This window comes from Chaetura pelagica, unplaced genomic scaffold (genome assembly GCF_000747805.2).
Source record: "Chaetura pelagica isolate M959 unplaced genomic scaffold, ChaPel_1.0 scaffold42, whole genome shotgun sequence".
NCBI lineage: Eukaryota > Metazoa > Chordata > Aves > Apodiformes > Apodidae > Chaetura > Chaetura pelagica.
The window spans coordinates 1849-21888 of record NW_009952575.1 but is presented as its reverse complement, the minus strand read 5'-3'; the positions used below and the strand labels follow the sequence as shown (position 1 = coordinate 21888).

The following is a 20040-nucleotide window of genomic DNA, read 5'->3' as shown; positions in this document are numbered from 1 at the left end:
CTCAGGGGCGGTTTGTTCAGGCCGTGTGTGATGCGTCGCTTAATGTCCGAGTATGTAATGTGTCCGCCTCAGTTACATGCGGGCTGAACTGTAGCCTTACAAAGGCGGGTTTCCTCGCCCTTGCCTTAAACCAACACAGTTACGGGGAGCTTCGCCTGTAGTTACAACAAGTAACAGGAGTTTGACTTCAGGATCGATAACACTGTTCTAAACGTTGTCACTTTGACCTGTATCATACCCTTTCAGAAACCCGTAGGGCATGGAAGGAAGGTTGCTTTACCAGATGCCTCCAGCTGTGATCTTGTGCATGGGGGGAAACTGTTAGTACTGTGATGTATCAGAAGTTGTGAACACTTGCCTTAACAGTGCCTGCTCTAATGACAGCGCGTGAATGATTAATGATGACAGGAGGGCAGGTCAGGAACAGCACTGAGAGAAGAGTAAGCTCACCTTCTGTTAAGGAAAAAAAAAAAAGTTTTCTAGGAAAAGACTGCTGAACTGGTAGGGGACTTGTGTTTTTATCAAGCACTGTCTCTTAGCGAATGGAAAACTATAGGTCTTTGAAAACTGAGATTTAATGTGCTGATAGTTTCATGGGGTCAGACGTCTGCGAGTTAATTTGTATAAAATATTTTAATAAAATAGAATGCTGCATACAAGAATGAAAACTTCTCTTTCAGAAGAGATTAGATTTGTCCAAGGTGTGCATGCACAACAGTATTTGCTTTTTATTTGAAAATGCAAGCTTTTTAAACATTTTGATAGAAATATGGTCTGTGTTCTAGGAGCTGGGAAAACAACTCTTCTAAATTACATATTGACAGAACAGCATAACAAAAGAATAGCAGTTATTCTGAATGAGTTTGGAGAAGGTACGTAAATGTGAAGAAGCACTTTTTTAGCACTAAAATGACAAATATACAAGATTTATGGAAATCAAGAATGTAGTTATAAATTCGTTACTGAAATAATTTACATACCTCATCGCCTTCAGAAGGGCAAACAGGCATTTGGTTGGTGTCCATACAATAACACTATGCAGTAATCTGTTTTGCACGTAAATTCTGTCCTCCAGAGTCAAGTACATTGATGTATCACACTGTTGGAAGTGCTGTACCTCCATTTGTCCTACTCGGTTTCAAGCAAATGAAACTAAAATTTCAACAGTATGTTAGTGGAGAGTAATTTCTTTTCTTTCCCTTCCCCTCAGCCACTTACAGATGGCATATTATTTTAGACCAAGGAGATGGGGAGACGTGTTCTTGGTGTCTGTGGTTCTTTGAATGTTTTGCTTTCCTTCTCAGGGCTTTTAACTGTTAACGGCTATACTGTTGTATCTCTATGTCAGCATTGCTTAAAGTTTGCACTGTGTTGTTAGTGGGTGTTTTGTTTGTTTTATCAAGAAAGATGCATGCCACTTTTCTGCTCATGAGGTCTAAAATAAAATATATAGACAGGGTCTTTATTTTATATGGAGGTATAGGCTGGCTATGCTTTCTTTTACCAAAGTTTATGCCACTTTATGCTGTACCATCATCCTTTGGGTTTTGTCTTTGTACAACCAAATTGACTTTGGCTTTTAAATTTGTTGTAAACCAGAAAATACTAATTTCTAAAGAATAGCAGAAACGTAGTTTCAGAATAAAAATTATCCAAGAGTGAAAATGCATACTGACTGGAGTATTTCCTCTCTCTTTTTCAGGCATTGCCATGCAAATTTATAGATTAAAATTACAGTACTACTTGTATTTCCAGGAAGTGCCTTGGAGAAATCTCTGGCAATCAGTCAAGGGGGAGAACTCTATGAAGAATGGTTGGAGCTCAGAAATGGCTGCCTGTGCTGTTCAGTGAAGTAAGTAAGGCCTATTGTACAAGTTCTTACTGTGGGTTTTGGGGGAATTGAGGAAAAGAAGCATCCAGGACTTGATTTCTAAAATTTGTGGTAGTATTGATTGACATTTCTTTTGCCAGCTAAAAGAAGAATTGGAATTTGGGAGATAGAAATTTATTTCCTTTAGATTATAGAAATTTATTTCCTTTGGATTTGGGCTTAGAGTCTTTTTCTGAAAAATAACATATATACCAACTTAAACATCATTGGGTATTGTAGAGTAGGGAGCTTTTCCTCTTTTCTTAGTATTATGTGTTTTATACAGAGAGCTAACGGTTCAGGGAGGCTGGAACAAGGACTCAAGTTTCTTAATTTCCACAGTAGTTACTCTTTGTGTTTCTCTCTGTATGTTGGCTAATACTTGAATCCTGTATATCTCAAAAAGGATGGAGGGAAAACCTCTTGGTGACCTAAAAACCACAATATTCCAAGCTTTAGGCTGATGTTCACGTTAAAAAGCAGGAGTGTAGTTGTTTCTTTGGCATGTTTTTACCCTGTTTGTTTGAATGCTGGATTGCTTGTGCTAAGTGTGTAGTAAAGGTAACAAATTGCCTGTTTGTCCAGAATATTTTGAAGAACTGGTCCTGTGCCTTAAATCCGGATAGTAAGTAGAAAACAGAAGACACTGTTGCATTAGTTTCCTATATAAAAGGTCTTATGTTTCTGCTTCAGGCTACCTTAATCAGCTGAAATTTAAACAAATGACACATTTTAATTTTGCTGTAGGTGAGGTGGAAACGCAGGACAACGTGGTTGAGTACTCCCACCCCCCTTCACACACCCTCTTTCTTTTTGTGGTGCCAGACGCGAAACCAAATACTTACCTATTTATACAGTCCTAATGTCTTTTACAGGGTTTTCAGTGTTTAAAACAAATCTTCATTTAAATCACCTTAGTAAGCCTGTTGGGAGTAGGCAAATACTATTTTCAAGTTATAATGAAGCGAAGTTATTTGCCTAATACAAAGCAGCAGCTTGATGACTGAATTTTCATTATAGGCTGTAAGTCCTGACTCAGGCCTCTGCTTTGATCATACTGATGCTGTTTTCTGCATCAGAGGATATGTGTTTATACATGTTTTAGCTTGTCTTCTCTGTTCTAAAGTTCACTTGTTTCTTCTTACAGGGACAGTGGTGTGAAGGCTATTGAGAACCTCATGCAAAGGAGAGGAAAGTTTGACTATATATTGTTAGAAACAACGGGTTTGGCAGATCCAGGTAATTAACATTATGGCTTTCATAACTATGATAATTCTGGTTTTATGAAGTGCTTGTTGCTCACCAGTCAGTTCGCCGTGCAAAATGTCAAGTGGCAAGTTGTCAGGCACATGCTTTTATTGCTATATAGACTAAAAACGAATTGCACAAGGTGCAGAAGCGGGGTTGTTTCATTGGATGTTCTGTTTCTGTTTTTGAACTTGCTCTAAGTTGACTCCAAAGCTTTACAGAAATCTGGTTAAACTGTATTTCTATCAAAGAGGAGACACTGAGCTTGGAGAAAAGAAATGCTCTGAAACTAGTAGTTTACAGTATGATTTGTTTGTTCTACACTGGTCTTTTTAAAGTATAAATTGTCAGCATCTGGTGTATTGTTACATTGGTTGTGGTAGGCCTTGTATTTTGTGAAGTAATAAAATATGCTGTGAAACAGGCTAGTAGTACATTCTTTTGGTAGGTACAGAGCAATAATAGGTCTCTCAAATTCATTGACTGCTATTTAGTGATACTTGTTATGAGAAGGTCTTTAGACTTGAACTCATGTTAGTAACACTTCTCTGTGAAAGTGTTAAAACACTTCTCTGAACCATCTCAATTAAGAAGTGTGTTGTTGATTGAGAGTGAAGGAGATTCTTACCAGAAATGTAGTTGTTTCCCGTTTAGGAGACTGACACTTTCAAGCTCAAAGTTAAGTAGTTGTCATAGTGAAGTAATTTTCTTCAAAATAAATTGATTTGGCCTCCGTTACACACAAATTCTATTTGAGTCAAATGGGAAAACTTACTAAGGTTTTTGGAAAAAAATCCATAGATACCAGAAAACCATCAGATGTTGTGGCCCTTGCTATGTCTTGAATGAGCAAGCACTGTGAACAACTGGCAGATATTTGGTGTTGATACAGAGTGATGTTTGGATGACTGCATCTTGTCACTTCAGGTGGACAGTTTTAGGGGTTAGAATGAGTTTGTTTTTACAGTGTCATTTTAGCAGAAAACAGGAGAGCACAGATGTGGTCTAGTGCACAGATGCCAGGTCACAAATTCAGAGCCCTTAATAGACAGACAACATTCTAGTTGTCCAAACACTTGCCGATTCTTTTTGCTCAAGACGTATCAGATTAGTATGTTCCATTTTACTTTCCAAAGAAATACAAATGACTACACAAGGAAGAGAGAGTGCTACGTGTTTCATTATTCTAGAAGCACCTAATCTGGATGGAAATGCAGTGGATGATGAGGCCTAGTGTGTAAAAAATACTGGAATCACATAATCATAGAGTAGTTCAGTTTGGAGGAAATGTTAAGGAGGTCTTTGGTCCAATCTCCTGCCCAAAGCAGGGTCAGCTCTAAGACAAGACCAGGTTGTTTGGGATAGCAAGGCATGTATCTCTGTCCTCTGAGGATAAACGTGACACAGCCTCTCCAGGTAACCTGCTCTTTTCATGGTGAAAAAAGATTGAAGCTGTCCCTTCTCCAGGTTGAATGAATTCCAGTTCCCACACCTCTCTTTAATTGGCTTGTTCTCCAGCCTTAAGTGTCTTGGTGATTCTAACACTGAACTTGCTCCATTTTATTGATGACTTTTGGAATCCTTATGCTGACATTACTAGCCAGATGTGCATAATAAGTATAATGCTTTGGTAGCTGTTGTTACATAAAATGTGTGGTTGGGTATTTGACGTCTGTGATGCTTTCTGAGTTTGGAAGAGTGAAGTTTCAAGTACAGCACTACAAATAGAGTTTCTCTGTGAAATGTTTGAATATTGATAGTTTACTGAAAAATGTCTATTTTGAGAGTAAGTGTACTGCTCTTCTTAGGCGCTGTAGCCTCCATGTTCTGGGTTGATTCTGAGCTGGGAAGTGACATCTATCTTGATGGTAAGAAGTGAAAGCTTGTTTTCCAATGTACTGGCATTACATACCTGGATTTAGTGTAATGTATTCTTGTCATTTAAGGCAACGTTTCAGGAAATGTTTCAAAAGCATCAACTTGCTTATTATGATGCTTTTTTATCTACTAGGTGAGGTGTTTCATTTTGATAAATTCAACAAAAGTTGTGTGATATTTTACTAAGGGATCAGATATAGAGACATCTTGACTGTGGTACAAGGCAGGGGAAATACCTCATTAGTTAGTTGTTTACAAACATTATTTCAAAGTAATATTACAGCTCTCTTTATTATTTTTTTCCAATGCAGTATTTCCTGAATTTTGCTTCCTTTTTTCTGAACTCCTAGCCTATCAACATCTGGACTCTCCTGCCTGTTGCTTTTGCTTTCTTTGTCTGTTGTACCAATTAGCTCCACTATTTGCTGTGTTCCTTTAAAAATATGAGTTTAATGTAAATCATCACCATATGTAGTTAAAGAGTGTATTGAATTTGCTTTATTATTTTTTAAAAATGTAGGTAAAAAAACTTGAGCTTGAAGAAGTCCTACTAATACTGTAAAATACCCATCCGGCCAAGGAAACATGCAGTTGAATAGGGAACAACTTTCTAAGTTTCTGCCAGAGAGTTGCCATTTTAGGGTCACTTATAATCACAATAAATGTGTACCTCAGTCAGTCCCTTTAAGTTGTTTTAATAATTTTTAACAGCATACCTCTGCCAATTTGATGTTGTGGAAGAAGGAGGGTGACATCCATCATGTGAGAATTTCTCTCACCTGCTTTCATAGACATTTTTTTACTACAAATATGGGTAATAAATAAGAAACTGATTAGGTGGCAGATCTAATGTTCAGGTTAACTGGAAGCATTGAAAGTATTATCTGCAGTTGTAAATGTGATTAAACTGTTACTTCAGAAATTATATAGGGGGTTTTACAAGTTGGCTGCTTTCAGCAGATTTCTGTTTAATTTTAAGGATCTCTTTTAGGTATTATATCTGTTATTGACGCAAAGCATGGATTGCAAGTAAGTTACTGAATTTGTTGCATGGTTTAAAACTAGTTATTAGAACACGTATTGCAATAGTGTTCATTCAGATGAGTTACAGTTTTATAATTGCTGTAATTCTCACAACGAATGAGGATGTATTTCTGTTGCTGTAGTTTGTTAGTACAGTATTTTGAATAGGAGCAAGGAAGTACCAATATTAAGAGGCATTCAGATTCTTACCAGCACCGTAGCATGCCCGATAGGAGTTGTCAGGTTGCTATACTTGACTCCTAGTTCTGTCACTTCACTGGGGGATCTTGGTTGTGTTCCAAGTGGGCATTTGGATTACTGTAAAACAGTGTCATTGGTCTGTGTGACTTGAGTAAGAACAGATCTCTTGATACTAGTGTGGTATCGAGTAAGTTAGGGCTCAAATGGGTAAAGGTGCTACTGTAGTGGCAACTATGGTGAGGGGAGATGAGAGAGCCAGGTGTTGAATTACCATGACTTTATATGGGAACAGAGAAAACAAGCAGGTATTCATCTAGATAAAGTGTAATGTGTGAGCAGACATATAGAACACTGAGGCTGGGTAACAGCCATAATTGAGATTAACTTGAGTATTTAAACTTATTTTGTAATAGCTAGTCATAAAAATAATTATTTGCAATGTAATAACTTGCAGAGTACTTTGATTAGTTATTGATTTTGCAGGATTCAAAGTAAAAGTGACCATAAGAGAAGATGCCTCCACGGTATAAAAATCCCATCATGCTGTGAAAGTATAATTAATGTCTCTGTATTTTACAATGGCTGCAAAAAGCTGAGAGAACCAAAAGATAATGGTTAAAAAATAAGGAAGTGATCCCTTATTTTAAAGACTTTATTTTTGTTGGGACTGTGGATTTCTTGTTTCAGTTGAGTTGATGAAACAGCTGATTTACTGAAAGGGGGCAGTCCTGTCATCCCCTCAATTTGGGTTGCACTAATCTTAACTAATCTAACCCTATGGCAGACCAGTTTGGCGAGTTAAGGTGTGTTTTGCAAGGACTTTTTTGAAGGAGTTGGGAGAAGAGCAAAGGGAAGGGGCCGAGAGCTGGTTTATCCTTTTAAGCATGAACCAACTCTTAAACCACCTCAACTACCACAAGAAACCACAGCATCTCTTAGGTCAGCCCCTTTTTCAGCTGACTGTCCCCATACTAATTCTGATGTGTTTATTACTTGCAAAAATGTTGTTCTGTCTTCATTCAATGCAGATTTATCAGCTTGAATTAAATATAAATATGTTGCACACAGCAGAGCTGAATTACAGTTGTTTAAAAAATAATATTTTTAATATTAAACTTTCAAGTAATGTCAGAAGCAAAAACATTTAGAAACATTCAGCTTTTCTATCTATTACTGTATTTGACAGCTCGTGGAAAACTTACGTTACTTGATTAGTTAGCCTGTACAAAACTCTCATCAACTCAGAATAAAAAAATCTTCACACATGCTCAGATGCCAACTGGTTGCTATGCTTGACCTTAGCAGCTTCTTGTGATTGAAATAATTCTAAAATCCATACAGGTGATGACATTGAGATAATAGGAAGCAATGTAAGGGTGTCATGCTTCAAGGGACCAACTCATCACAAGAAAAGCTGACAAATAGTGCCCTGTGACCAGTCAGCCAAATTGAAACTGAAGTGGTAATTGGCATAATGGGATATTGCTATAATGGGTTTGTCACCCAGCAATCTGAAGTACTTTTTTAAATCATGGGCAGACAGTTGGACAACTTCAAGTGACAATTCTCTACTTTCAGGACTTGACATCTGTGCTAGTGGCAGTGTTCTTTTCAGGGTGACAAATCTGACAGCATTTAATTAAATTGAATCAGTACACAGAAGATTACAAAAAAAAGTCAGAGGTTCACTCCCAGTCAGCCTGTTGTTATGCTCTGTTTTGGTTGGGCACAATCAGGAAGTAGTTGTTTGTGTTTTGTGCTGGGTTTTAGGTGTGTATGTTTTGGTTTGTTTTTTTCCTATGACAATTAATTCCACTTCCATTTGGTGTTCTTATGTATTTATAGCCAAATTTAAAAATAATATTCCTGGTACATTTAGAGCTGATGAATGAATGCAAAGAATTTTAATCTTCCCAGATATGTCAGGAATAAGATCGAAGCTGTTAGGAATATCACAACAACAGTTTAAAATTTTGCTGCCTCCACGTGTCTGTGATTCTTCTGTCCTAGTTTACTGCCTCCATGGCAGAGCAGGCAGAAAATAACTTGCAGCTGAACCTTGGCTGCTTCAGTGTAAAGTTTGTTGCTCTGTTTAAGTTATTTATGAAAGTAAGATGTTCCGTTTCCAAATTTGACACTGCTGCTTGAGTTACCAGCACATGGGTACAACACAAAGCTGCAGGTGTTTAAGATAGTAAACTCCTGCAGCATGACTAGAAGCTGCTGCTTAAATTGGTGCTGATGGATTGTTCTGCCCAGCTGCAGCTTGAATAGGCTGCAAACACTGATGCTTGGGCAGGCTTGCCAAAGAGGAGTAATTCGTAGAAACCAGGAATAAGAGTTATGAATTTTTAATATAAATGTACAGTCTGTCAGTTCTTTCAGAGAAAAAGAGTATTCAGTTCTGTGTAGGAAGTCTTGTACTGCAAGCCTAACTCATGTTTAACTTATTAGAAAAATTACTGTACATTCATTTTTTTCAGATATGGTTTTCCATGGTTACTTTATGTCATGGCAACTTTTACTTCATCATAAATCTGAAAAGTAATTAAAAATAAACACTATAATAGAGTTTTCCAAGTCTGCGGCATTCTAGTAATAAAAAGAGTTTTCATAAAAGAGATTATAGGCTTCTGAAATACATAACTCAGATGAATTGGTTTTGACTTCCTTAAACTGCAAATGAAATTAAATGTCATTTGAATATTCTTAATCCAATTGTTTTTATTTTTATCTAGCACTTGACAGAGGAGAAGCCAGAAGGCCTTATCAATGAAGCATCTCGGTATGGATATATATAAATTAACTTTGTATATCACAGATAGGAACTGTGCTGTATGGAAGTTCATTACAAATGGCTTTTCTTCTTTTACAAGGCTTTTCTCTCTTCTGTTGCATTTAAGCCTAGGCGGATTGGTGTAATGAGGTAGAAAATAGAAAAGTGACTTCATGCTCCATTTGATCTTTCTGCTGAGATCTTACTCTTCTGATACTTACTTTAAGAGGAATGTTGTTTTACATACGTGAAGGAAAACTAGCTGTGTTGAGGGGAAGAAAGATTTGCATGCTGGAATCTCCCTGTGGTCAAAGTAGAACCAGTGATAGAGGAATAATTTTTGCTAGATACGGAGCCATAGTCATTAACGGTTATTGTAAGAAAAGAGACTTCAGGTATGACTTTGTGAAGAGTATATAAAAGAGAAATAGGGGCCTCAGAGGTTCATAAATTACAAAAAATTGCAGATTAGATAGTGTCTTTTTTAAAAACAACAACAAACCAAATGACCCAAAACCAAAAAAAACCCCAATAAACAAAATCTAGGAAGCCTTTGCAGCTTGGTGGACTCTTATGACACAGGAAAGCACCTCAAGAAGACAGTAGTACTTTAGTCATACTCCATGATGTTCAAGTTTGATTAATGCTTGCCTTTCTGTACTAACAATGCTCATATTATTTTCTTGGTGCTATGGGAGAGGAGGTGGTGTTTTTGTCTTACAGAAAAATTATTAATGTGGGTTTGGTTTTTTTCCCCACTAACACATAGGCAGGTGGCATTGGCTGATCTTATAATCATCAATAAGACAGATTTGGTTTCAGGAGAAGAACTGGATAAAGTCAGAACATCTGTCAGGTATGAAAATTCTGGCATAACTGTAACTATACTGGCTCAAAATTTATTTCTGTTTAAACATAGTTACATCCTTCTTACTGTTAATATTGAAATTAGATCTTGTTACTACACTGACATAAACCCTTAGCTCAGCAGGGAAAAAGAGACTGTCCATTTCTAAAGGCATTTCAATACTGTTGTGTCTTAAGTGTAGAAGAAGCTGAATAAATGATCAGAGACTTGCCCTGCCTTTTTCCATCATACCATGGTAACCAAACTGAAACACTGAAATTTTGAATTTCTTTAGAACTCTCTTAGTCGTTTGAATTCTCAAAGTAAAACTGCTGACACCCAACAGAGTGTATCACAAGGAATCTTGCATAGGAAAATGCTATTCTTAACTGGTAGTATTTTGTTGTCAGAACTGACGAAGCTCCCCTGCCCTTACTTAGGATGTAAAAAAGTAAAAAATGAAATCTGGTTGGAGTGTCTGGTGCTTTGTTCAACAAGTTGGTAATGGAGATGGGCTTATTGTTGTGCTATTTCTCATGCTGATTTCTATGGTTAAGTTGTTCAAGCAATGTATTACAGTTGTATTTTCAACTAACTTTTAATTTACTTTTTATTTTAGGTCAATAAATGGACTTGTTAAAATTATAGAGACGCAAAGATCAAGGTATTAAATGACCACTATTACTAGGTACCAGATCCTGCTTCTTTTATGACAGATTTAAGTATGCTATTAGAGCAGTTTGGGTAAAGGAAAACTACTGAATTAGAAATATTTAACTCAATATTTATTTTACTAGTAAGCATTTAGGTAAAGAAATTTTAGGTAAAGGAGGTTTTTTTTAAAGAGGTAGAAAATGTATTTTTCTTTGTTACTGTTCACATCCTACACTCTAGTATATAACTAGTTTAAAAAGAAATTACTATTAAGAGATAGCTTAGCTTACAGAACTTATCACTAGTGGGCTTTGTTGGACTTTGCATTATAACCATAAATAGTTCTTAGTTACGTGAGTAGTAGATTTTACAAAAGTTTGGATATCAGCAAAACCTGAATTTTGTTCTGAGTTTAATGCAAATATTACTTTTAATTATTAAAGCATTCATGTTTTATTGCCATTCAAAGAGTTAGAGCATTTGGAAAGTTCCTGAAAAATGCTCCTGCAGATGTAGTTTAATTGACTTCAGCATATGCAAAAAATGAAGCAGATTTTTAAGGCAGTCTTCTAGGTAGAAATTCAGAAATTGCTCATAAGTTGTTGACCAGACCTAGCAGTTAAGGAGCAACTTGTAAGGCCAAGTTGTATACCTGCACTGTAATGTTTTTTTCCTGTTGTGTCAATGTCAAGATTTTTCACATTTCCGATGACTGCTGCAAATCAGTTGCTACTATAAAATTTATTGGAAAGCAGTGCAAGTAAGTTAATAAGAATAATGAGGAGGAGAAATAAGAAGGAAAATTAATTACATTGTTTTTGCTATTTTTCATTGAAATTCTGACTCGTGTATTTCTTTTTTTAATAAGGAATTAAATTGAAATGTTATTTCCAGGGACACTAGGGGATCAGTGTATCTTTGAGGCTGCTGGGACTTGTTTGTGTGCTATTATGTCAATTATTTTACTATATTGTGATACGTGTTCCTATAATACAGGTTCCTGTTTTAAGTACTTTTAGAAGGAAAAATAATAGACGTAATCTTAATAAAATACTTGGCTTTTAAAAGTTACTGCCAAGTGTACTTGGAAATTGTGGAGAGAAGTATTTGCTGTTGTTGGCTAATAAGACAGGATCAACAACTGACTGTAGAGTATGTTTTTTATTTGATAAGCCAAGGTTTTGAAGGTGGGTGCTTGTCTGACTTTAAATACTAGCTTGCTTTACGTTTCCAAAAATGTTAAACTTACTTGAAATTCTCTCTGTAGTCTGATCACTGGAAGTTTTATGTCCTGCTGTCATATAGTCACACAATGAAAAGCATCCTCTTAGGTGACTATCATGTTTTTATATAATGATAGTTCTCAATACTGTTCTCATTTATTCAAGGAGGAAGGTGAAGTGTTTACGTAGCTTTGACAACTTCATACTCCTTTCTTGATAACTTGCAAATTCTGTTGAAGAATGCTTAGAACAAGAGTAAACAGTATTATAGAGGGGATCTTGCTGCAAAATTTTATACTTCTGTTAGTTTGTCCTGCCCTGTAATTTCAGTATTATTAAGTTAGTATTTAATAAAGTTGAATTGTATGAGAATAATGCTACTGGCCTTTTGCTGTCTGTAGATGAAGATGAGAATGTTCTGGTAACTCCAAATTAAATTTAACAACAATTTTATTTTGATGGTCATCTTGTATATTTACTCATAGCTTATTTTACTATATCCAAATTGGGTTATCCTTTATTTTTGAGACTTCTGTTATTTACAGTTTTCTTTACCTCTGTGCAGTGTGATGTGTCTGTATATCTATATAGACGGTATATATGTACTTCTATATGTATTAATATGTGAGTGTAGCATGAAAGATTGAAAGACAAAAGAACAAATACTGCAAAGTGATGGAGCTGCAGAGATACAATCGTGGCATTCCATTTCCTCTTGTTGAGTGAACTTTTGGGAACATAATAGTAATATTTAAAAATCTGGAATTTATGAGGAATGGGAAATTTTACCTTTGCCACAGAATGGGGAAGAATATATAAAGGATGATCAGGGCTTAGGAAAAGACATGAAAAAGATCTGCAATAGATTGCTCTGGCTGAAACCAAAGAAGTAGCAACTTACTGGGAACGAACTGATTTTGAGAAAGCAAATCTTAAGTTCCTTGCTCTTCAATTGCAAAGCAGAGTACGGAAATGGTCAGTAAAGTGCTTTGGAGAGGGAAAATGAGCAAACTATTGATAAACAGCTCATAAACGGTATATTCATGGGTCTGACTCCCTAGGAAATCAGTGCGAGTCTGAGGCCAAGATTTTTGCAACAAAAACAAAAAATGGTTTCTGTAAAGATGATTATTGTGTCCAGCACGGTTAACGATTTTGAAGAGGATTTTAAGATTCATGCTTTAAGTCTTAAGCCAGTATCTGTCCATGTCCATTGGGAAGAGTTGCAATATGTGAATTGATGTATCCACATCTGTACCATTCTCTGTCAGCATTCAATTTTGGCTATTAGATTAAGTGGACTCAGGTGCAGTCCTCAGTGACAACTCTTGTATTACTAGTAAATATCCTTCAGTGAATGATACATACTGTCTCTCCCATGATTAAACATTCCAAAAGTGAAATCAGCACAAAAATAATTCATTAATAGGTTATTTGAGAACGTATCTTCTTCAGTAAGGTGGTTTTGTCCCTCAAAAGCCCACATGTAAAAGTGACCAATATAGCACTTTCTTGAGTCTATGTTTTTTCAGAACACCGCTGAGAACAAACAACTAGCACTGAGCTACATAATTAACTCTGGGGAGGTGTTATTTATGAATTTTACATTATTAATCTTTCATCTTAAAAACTGTGAAGCTACTGTCAGATGTAAAAGTTTAATAGTAACAGCTACATTCCCTTTTTGTTTGTTTTTAACCTCTTGTGTTCTTTTTATTTATCCACATATCATTAATTGCATTTATAAAGTTGTGAGTTGCTATTAGCAGTGCAACTTGTTTTTAGTTTGTTATATTGTTTTTAGTAAAAGAGCTTCTTATGCTAGTTTATAGGTAGCTGTTTTTGAAAGTAAATCTGATCAGTGCTATCTGTTCCATTTTACATTTTTCATTTGTCCAAGTTTCAGATGTTAGAGCTTGAATTCTTCATAGTAGCATTTGCCTCATAGTGTATTTCAGTTTTGTTTGCTAACAGTGGCAATGGAATCTACATATATTCCAGGGGTTTGTGTATTGAGAGGAAGGTCTATATTAGTAAATACTAGGGGTGCATAATAATTGCTAGGAAGAACTTCCAACGCAGGGAAAACCAGTTATTGTACAAGTGTCCAGCATGAGGGATTTTATAATCTTTCTTGAAAATTCCTTGTGTTTTACTATATTTTTTAAAACTTGTATTTATGTGCTTTTGTATTACTGTGTTAGTAAAAATTGCATTTCCCAGTAGCAGACAATATCAACCACCCAGATCCAAAAGTAAGGCTGAAGATTGATGGCATTAGAATGACAGACATGAAAACAAACATGAGAACTATTGTAAACATAATTAAGTATACACAATATTTAAATATAGCAAAGCCAAAAAGCTTGTTTTCTTCCCCTGTTTAGAGTTGATCTCTCCAGTGTCTTGGACCTGCATGCTTTTGACAGTTTATCTGGAATAAGGTAGTGTCACAATTTCACTGTATTTTGCTAGAAATAATGTCTGTTGTATAAATACATGGATGAAATAGACACATTCAAATCCTGGCTTAAATTTACATCTGAGTCTCTGTTGGAAGGAAAATTAGTCACTAACAACGATGCAAAGGTAGAGGTTCTCACACTTTCTTCACTTCTGTATTTATCAGCACTGTTGGGCCTCAGGCTGTGGGATCACAAATCCACGCCTAATGCAAACACTGACCTGCCATCAGTGAAGGAAGAGTTTTTACATGAACTATTACAGGAGCTTTACCCCTACAAATCAATGGGCTTGGATTCCATTCACCCAAAGGTGTTGAGGGGGGTGGCAGACGATGTTGTGGGGCCACTCTTCATAATCTTTGAGAAGTTGTGGAGATTGGAGGAAGTCCTAGATGACTGGAAGAAGGCTAACGTTACTCCCAGCTATAAGAAGGTTTCAGAGGTGGCCCCAGGTAATTATAGGCCCATCAGCTTTATTTCAGTCCCTGGGAAAGTTACAGAATGAATGGGGAAAGCCATCAGGGATTCACCAGGGGCAAGTCATTCTTGACAAACCTGATTGCCTTCTATGACAAGGTAACCTGCTTGGTTGATGCAGGGTGAGTGTTAGACATTGTTTACCTGGACTTCTCCAAGGCTTTTCATACGGTTCCCCACAGCCTCCTCCTAGAGACACTGATGCATTTTGGTCTAGACAAGTGGACTGTGTAGTGGGTGGTGAGCTGGCTGACAGGCTGAGCTCAGTGGTGGTAAATATCTTCCTTTCAAACTGTCAACCAGTCACAAGCAGGGTCCCCAAGGGATACGTACTGGACCAAACATTGCTTTATATCTTCTTAAGTGATCTGGATGTTGGGATCAGGAGCACCCTGATGAATTTTGCCAATTTGCAATGAGTGAGGAAGTGGATGCTTTGAAGAGAGAGCCACCCTGTGGGAAGACCTGGTTAGGGTGGAAGAGTGGGATAACAAGAACCTTATGAAGTTCAGAAAAGACATGTGTAAGGTCTTATAACTGTGAAAACAATCCAGGAGTTCAGCAAAGGCTGGGATCTATAGGGCTGGGGAGCAGCTCTGTGAAAGGGACTTGGGGGTCCTGCTGGATAACAAGCTCAACATGAGTGAACAATGTGCTGCTGCAACAAAGAAAGCCAACAGAGTGCTGGTCTGCATCAACAAGGGCATGAGCAGCAGAGATAAATAAGTCATCATCCCATTCTGCTTAGTGTGTGTCAGGCCACACCTGGAATAATGTCTTCAGTTCTGGTCTCTGCTGTAGGTGTTGGAGGGTCTAGAGAAGGGCCACAAAGATGATGAAAGGACTGGGAGGCCTGGCACATGAGGAAGGACTGAGATAATTGGTTTTGTTCAACCTTTAGAAGTGAAGGCTTTGGAGGAGACCTCATTGCCATGTTCTAGTATTTGAAGGATGTTTACAAAGAAGATAGGCTCCCTTTTTACAAGGAGCCACATGGAAAAGACATGGGCTAATGGGTGCAAGTTGCTTCTGGGGAGATCCCAGTTGGACAGATGAGGGAAAATTTTTCAGTGAGAACAATCAGCATTTGAATAATCTCCCCAGGGAAGTTGTGTATTTCCCCAGTATTGGACACTTTTTAAGATTAGGCTGGACAGGGTGCTGAGACAGATGATCCTTGAGGTCCTTTCCAACCTGTTGGTCTATGATACAGTAAATTAACTTAGTGTTACAGATTTAATTCTCAAAAGCAATAGCTTTGTAATTTTTTTTCTGCTTGCTTTTCAAATAATCCTTGTAAAGCATTTTAAAAAAATCAACATGTAATAAATAGACAAGTGATTTTCTCTTCTTGCCTTAATGATTTAGTTGGTGTTTTGTTCCTACCCAAGGGAATATCAAGGGTATAGTACTTCTTCAACTATAAATATTTAAAAACCCAAAGATACTGCTAATCATTATTATAATTGTGTTTATATTTTAAAATTGTAACATTCTAACAGAAGTCATTAACTCGATCTTAACTAGATCAAGCCAATATAAATAACCATATCTATTTTGAGAATGAAACTGATATATCACTTGAAGCATATTCAGAGTATACAGTCTATCTTTGATATTTTAATTTGGAACTGCAATACTGAAGAGTTTATTTAAGTTTTAAAATAATGACATTTGATCTATCCTGAAATGTGATATGTAACTGCTTTTTTTCAGTTTGCAGAAAAAGCTTGAACATATAAGGACAACACATGCACATCTAGATAAGGTAATTACCAAAATGACTACTTCAGTCATTTTTGTGATAACAAGGTTGATCAGAGTAATTACAGGTGTTGCATGCTAATCATGTTACTTTTACAGCAAATTAGAGCAGAATAAAAATTGAGAATATATGATCTTTAAATTTCACATGAGTATATAGTTGATTTTTTATGAGGCCAAGTTGTAAAAAACACTTTTTGAAATTAATATAATAATTATAATGAAATGTTTAATAATGAAATAATGAAATGATAATGAAATAATGAAATAATGAATGAAATGTTTATTCGGTTTGATAATAGTAGGTGAGTCTTTCCATTTGCAGGGCATAATTACAGTAACATTCGAAGTTCCAGGAAGTATAAAAGAAGAAAACTTAAATCTCTTCATTCAGGTAAGTAATACTCGCTGTCAACTGAAAAATCAGTATGGCTTTTTATAGGAAATTTTCCCATGCTATTCTGTATATGGAAATATTTTTCCTTTTCATAGAATCTTCTGTGGGAGAAGAACATGAAAGATAAGACTGGACACACTATGGATGTTATTAGACTGAAGGTTGGTCAGAAATTATCAAAGTCTTCGTTCTGTGCTTTTCCTCTTTCACACCTAAAAACCTGCAATGAAGTGTAAGATACAGGCCTATCAAAGGCGCTACTGGATCACTGTAGCAGTGCAGACAAAATGGAGAACAGCAATTTGTCATTGTTCTGTGCAGAGAGACTGTTAGTTGCTGGCTGGTGGAACAGGTTGAAAGGAGACAGCTTACACAAGCAAACATTGTTCCTACTTGTTTTGAATTGAGAGGGAAGATGTACAGTCCTGGACATCACTGGCAGAGTTAAAAATCAGGATGCAGTTAAATAACTTTTGCATTTTTCACCAGCCTTGTTTTGAAAGGTTCCATCCATCTCACATAAAAATCTCCTTACCTAGGGTTGTAACTCAGATAGTTATTTGTAATTATAATTGTTGACATAATACGTGGTGAATTTTGAGTAACATAGCAATGCAATACCAGTGTGCTCTACACTTCAGGCTTTTTACAGTATTGTCAGACTCTAGTTCTAAAGCCTCTAAAGTATTCATCCTGCTGGGCACTTCACATGTTTTTTAGTAGTGTGGTTTTGAAAGGAATATAGGTGACAATTTAGGATAAGTTTACATTATACCAAGCAGCCAAGTAAATAATTAAAATATGAGAATCAGGTTTGTTATTTGTAAGGCTGTAAAAAATACAAGAAAATATGCTCTGGTTTGTTTTGTGAGGACACTTGTGTGTGTGTCATGGATAACATCATAATTATTTTCATTTTATTGGAAGAAGGATTGTATTCTTGCTCTTTCATCAAGAAAATGAGAATATTCTCCTCTTTCTGACAGAGTAAAATAGCCACTGATGCATTTTAAGCTGTCTGAAAACAGTACTGCTATGCACAAGTACATTTTTATTGTATTGAGCTTTGGAATCAAAGTAGTTCTTTGGGAGATGCAAGGTCTGTGATAAGCTGTATGCTCGCTCTCAGTCACACCAAAGCAAATGAACCCCAGGTAATTATAGAGTGGTTTCCCAAGTTTGTTTCTTTTATATTTATATCTTGCCTCCAGTCATAATCTTTTCAGCACTGATAGTCATAGAATTCCAACTAATTTGTCAAATGCAGACCTTTTTACATTAAATACTTTTGAACTGTTTAGTTGTTTTTTTTTTAGGGAAGTATGAAACAAGTTTTACAGAACATGTTTCACTAGAATATTTTGTAAAGTTTTACATGAAGTTATGAAAACTTTTTTTGTTACAGCTTTTGCTATATGGGTTAATGGAACAGTCTGACAGGCATTCCTTTTAATGCTGTTTCTGGTCATTCCACCTCACACGTGTTTGTGCTTTCTCTAGTATTCAAAGATTCTGTTTCAGATTAGTGAAAAGGCTGAGCATGAGAGCTTAATCAGCATAATCTGAAATCAAACATGTTTGTTTATTTTACATAATCTTTGATAGGCAATCAAACTTTCTTAGATACATAAATCATACACCACACATTTAAAGTGGCATAGTAGCAGGTAACACTTTATTTTTGCTGAAACATGACATACTAACCAAATGAGGAACTGAAGGCACCTTATGGCAAAGTCTTATTCATTAGTCTTTTAAAAAAAAAAGAGATGTGAAAATGGATGTTACAAGTAGAAGTGATCACACTGTGTAGTTATTTTGACTAACTGGTGCATAGTTGCTAGGAATATTTTTCCTTGCTTGGCTTAGCTTCAAAGGTTTTTTTCCCCTCTTAATGTATTTAATTTTTTAAGGTTTGTTTATATCCTAACAGTTATTTTTCTGAAAAGGGACTGGTATCTATTCAAGGCAAATCCCATCAGGTGATAGTCCAGGGTGTCCATGAGCTCTATGATCTGGAGGAGACTGCAGTAGCCTGGAAAGAAGATGAAAAAAGAACTAATAGACTAGTCCTAATAGGTAAGAAAACATTATGTATCTCCTTGTGTGACTTCAAGAAGATGTTCTTTCAGCATGCAGTCTGTGCCATGTCCAGTGGAAAGAAACCAGCCTAAACTGACCAGAATAACAGCAGTGGGTATGTTCACTGGAGCCTTCAGCCAAAGGTTTATCCATGAAGACCTCTATCAGTTCTGTATTCCAGCTGAGAGGAATCAACACTCTCCCTTGCAGTGAAAGGAAGTAAAATTAAGTACTGAAAATTCATAAAGTATGTTGGCATATTTCATTTTATTTTTAACATGCGTTTTTATGAGTATGGTGATGGGAATGGCTTGAATGTTTGATCAAGTATTCAGTAACTGCAAGGAAGAGAATTATAGCCATTAAAATGTGTGAATCTGTTTTTTTTCTGAAAAGCTTGTAATGGCGACGTTGCATATTTCTTATTTTCTTTGTGTAACTCTCTCCTTTGCAAAGTCTTTTTATTACCAAAAAGCCCATGTTTTTCCTCCTTTCCCTTACTTGTACAGCTTGAAGTCTGTTACTACCTGTTCTCTTGTTATCTGCAGCCTAATTGTAATACTGCTGTTTTCATTCAATTAATATTTTCTTTGCTGAAAAGTCTAGCGGGTTGCTACTTGCATGCTTTTTTGTAATACACTGTAAAATATAGTTGTTGTTTTTTTTTCTCTTTACAGGCAGGAACTTGGATAAAGAGACCATCAAAGAAGTTTTCATAGCCACTGTGAGAGAGAAACAGGGAAACAGTTGACATCACACTACGAAGAACATTAAATGCCTGCTTAACCCTGCAAGTTTTTTATGACAGAAAAGACTGGATGAAATGCAGTATACTCCTTTGTTTTTCATCTTGCAATTTCCACAACAGTTAAACCCTGGCATCCTCTTAGGAATCCCAGCTGACCTCTTGTTTAAAGATTAGCTCTTATAGTTTAGAATCAAACACAAAGGATTTGGCTTGTGTCAGTTATGTCAGCAACCCTGTCAGCAATGCATATAGGGAAAATATTTGTTTATGCTGTACATGAAGTATTACAGTAGGAGTATGGTAAATGTTTTTGAAGCCTAGTGCTTTCTCCAGCTAACAACTCTCTTTTTCTACTGAAAATAAAGTGATTATTGCCTGTGATGTAAT

The 20040-nt window shown here is 36.2% G+C and overlaps 1 protein-coding gene across 1 annotated transcript in view; it reads left to right on the top strand.

Moving 5' to 3' along the window:
- The window catches only part of CBWD1 (COBW domain containing 1), a 21522-nt gene extending 1866 nt beyond the window's left edge, over window positions 1-19656 (top strand). The window contains exons 2-15 of the mRNA XM_009993617.1: window positions 786-872; window positions 1756-1852; window positions 3018-3109; window positions 4927-4986; window positions 5988-6025; window positions 8959-9005; window positions 9766-9852; window positions 10463-10507; window positions 14108-14164; window positions 16379-16430; window positions 16752-16820; window positions 16919-16984; window positions 18773-18902; window positions 19583-19656. Of these exons, the coding sequence (XP_009991919.1) occupies window positions 786-872; window positions 1756-1852; window positions 3018-3109; window positions 4927-4986; window positions 5988-6025; window positions 8959-9005; window positions 9766-9852; window positions 10463-10507; window positions 14108-14164; window positions 16379-16430; window positions 16752-16820; window positions 16919-16984; window positions 18773-18902; window positions 19583-19656 (1001 nt within the window). The remainder of the gene's footprint in view (window positions 1-785; window positions 873-1755; window positions 1853-3017; window positions 3110-4926; window positions 4987-5987; window positions 6026-8958; window positions 9006-9765; window positions 9853-10462; window positions 10508-14107; window positions 14165-16378; window positions 16431-16751; window positions 16821-16918; window positions 16985-18772; window positions 18903-19582) is intronic.
- Window positions 19657-20040: the final 384 nt, after the last annotated feature.